The sequence below is a fragment of the Gavialis gangeticus genome, unplaced genomic scaffold (genome assembly GCF_001723915.1).
Source record: "Gavialis gangeticus isolate Ggan-Ray unplaced genomic scaffold, GavGan_comp1, whole genome shotgun sequence".
In the NCBI taxonomy this organism is placed as follows: domain Eukaryota; kingdom Metazoa; phylum Chordata; order Crocodylia; family Gavialidae; genus Gavialis; species Gavialis gangeticus.
The window spans coordinates 65813172-65815615 of record NW_017729004.1 but is presented as its reverse complement, the minus strand read 5'-3'; the positions used below and the strand labels follow the sequence as shown (position 1 = coordinate 65815615).

Here is a 2444-nt window from a genome sequence, read left to right as displayed (position 1 = left end):
AATACTCCCCAAAATTTTCCAGAAAAAATACTCTTCTTCTAATCCTTACACTTGGGAAATGAAGTATATTTGTAGACTTTTACATAGGTTATATAACATAATAAACTCTAACTAGAAGAATACCATGCTTTAAGCAAAAACAGTATCTAAGAGAGAATACTAGGTGACAACACAGGGAGCTGTCCTGTTATCTTTGCAATTGTTTTGGGTTTTTTTCTTGCAACTAACTTAATAAATCCTTTTTTCCTACCTGCTAGTCAAATATTTTATTCTATGAATGATTCATAGTTAAAAAATAAGTAAATTCTTCCACAGGCTGTATAGATCCTACTGAATTGCTGAGACTCTTGGGCCTCATCATCTCCTCACAAGCAACTCCTCCTGTATCCTGGCATCTTTGAAGTTAATGGCAAATCCCCGTTGATTTAAATGGAGCCACAATTTCACCCTAACTCCTTCTCCCTGTTGATAATTATTCTGCATTTTTATCGGCTTAACATTAAGCCAGTTACCTTTAATTCCTATGGGGAAGGAACAGCAAAGCAAATAGTGTCACACACAAACTTCTCAGGATTTTCATTGGTAAATACCACAGTACATCTTTTAAATTGTGCTAGAGTAACTAAATCATATGACAAAGCCATGCTCTTGATTTGAAAATATTTCACAAAACCTAATTTAAAAGTTATTAACCATTCCACCCATGTCTTGTAGTACATAAACCGTAATAGAAACATGTTATAAAAGTCTCCCAAGTGATGCAATATCCTGGCTCTGGGCCATAGTTTTGTTAAACAAAAAAAAAATGTTCTGAGCCAAACAACGTAAAAAAAATATGGCTGTATTGAATTCAACTGAGTTCTGGTGATTAACACCTGATGAAGCTCTGGCTCACCGAGTTCAAATTGACACAATTGGGATTCAGGGCCTAGAACCAGAATGTAGCAGATTTAAAGATACTATATATATGACTGTTGTTATTTCAAGTGTATCTAGCTGCAAAAGTGGGAAAATTAATTGCTTACCATGTACAGTTTAGCAGTTCTTCTGTTCATAATATCAGCTGTCTCATCACCATCTTCATCACCCTCAGGAAGAGACGGTTTGGCCCCCAGAACCTATATACCAAAAGAACATGAATTTTTGCAGAGGCAACACAGACTCCTTGGTAAGGATATTTAAGTATTTTAATGCTTTGAGTCTTGGTAATCTCTGTACATAACTATGAACAATCAAATATACCACCCATGTGTTGACTAGCCTTGTTGGCAAATATACAGGTATGTTTTCAGCAGCAGTGTCAGTATGGTATGTCATTTATCTACAACCAGTCTTTCCCCATGTGCCAAGTCCTATAGGTAAGCTAAGAAGGTAATTTGTTCAGAGAGAGAAAGACTGTGGAACAAGTAAGAAACAACTTATTTTTCCCCACATTTTCACTGCTCTCTGTGATTAGGGACAGGAATTACACATAAGCAATCAGAGACAAAAGTGACTGGAAACCAGTTTAAACCTGTAACAGAACAGAAGTGCAGCGCACACAGCAGACTAGTTTCAAAATGGCCAAAACTGGCTTAAGATAAACCTGGATGGATGTAGTATTGGACTTAACTGATTTAGGTTGAACCAGTCTATCAAACTTCTGTCCCAGATCCCCTCCCAACTTTAAGTTACCTGCAGTCCTCCAGCATCCCAAAATGCTTTGTGCCTCCCCCCACAAACTCCCTCCTCCCATGGAGCTTCACTAGAACTCAACTGAGCATGGCTGCTTTGAGCGGTCAGCCACAGGTAGGAAGCAGGGGGGACAAAGGGAGCACACATAGCTCAGGAATTTTCTATTTTTATACAACAGTCCCAGTGCTCAGCAAAAGGAAGGACTGGGCTCCTTATAAGTCCAGGGAATGGCAGGCACCTGGCAGCAGGCACCCAGTACAATTTCCTGCACTAAAGCTGGGCCATTTGCTAGAGCTCCAAGGGCTGGATCATTTAAAATTCTAATTTTGTGCTCCAAAGTACCTTCAGGCCTTCCCTGCACGGTATCATCTACAAATTTAGTGCACTCTTTATTGCTTGACCCAAAGCATTAATAAAAATATTGATGTATACTGGAACCATGGCCATCTCTCACAAAATTCCACTTGTTACATTCTTTTAGTTTGATTGAAAACTAGTGATTACTGCTCTTTCAGGACACTTTTCCAATCAGCTGCGCATCACCTGAGAGTCATTTCCTTTAGGTTATATGTCCCCAGTTTGCTTATAAATCTGTGAAGCAGTGACAAAAGCCTCACTGAAGTCATGACATAGCACATCTACTGCTTCCTCCCTACCCATAGTGCCTGTTACTCTGTCAAAGAAGGAAATTAGGTTGGTTTCACATGATTTATGCATAACACATCTATGTTGGCTATTTCTTATAGTTTCATAGTTTCTAGGGTCAGAAG

The 2444-nt window shown here is 38.9% G+C and overlaps 1 protein-coding gene across 1 annotated transcript in view; it reads right to left on the bottom strand.

Moving 5' to 3' along the window:
* The window catches only part of SCIN (scinderin), a 118681-nt gene that overhangs the window by 33284 nt on the left and 82953 nt on the right, over positions 1-2444 (bottom strand). Inside the window, exon 5 of the mRNA XM_019508497.1 lies at positions 1026-1118. Within this exon, the coding sequence (XP_019364042.1) occupies positions 1026-1118 (93 nt within the window). The remainder of the gene's footprint in view (positions 1-1025; positions 1119-2444) is intronic.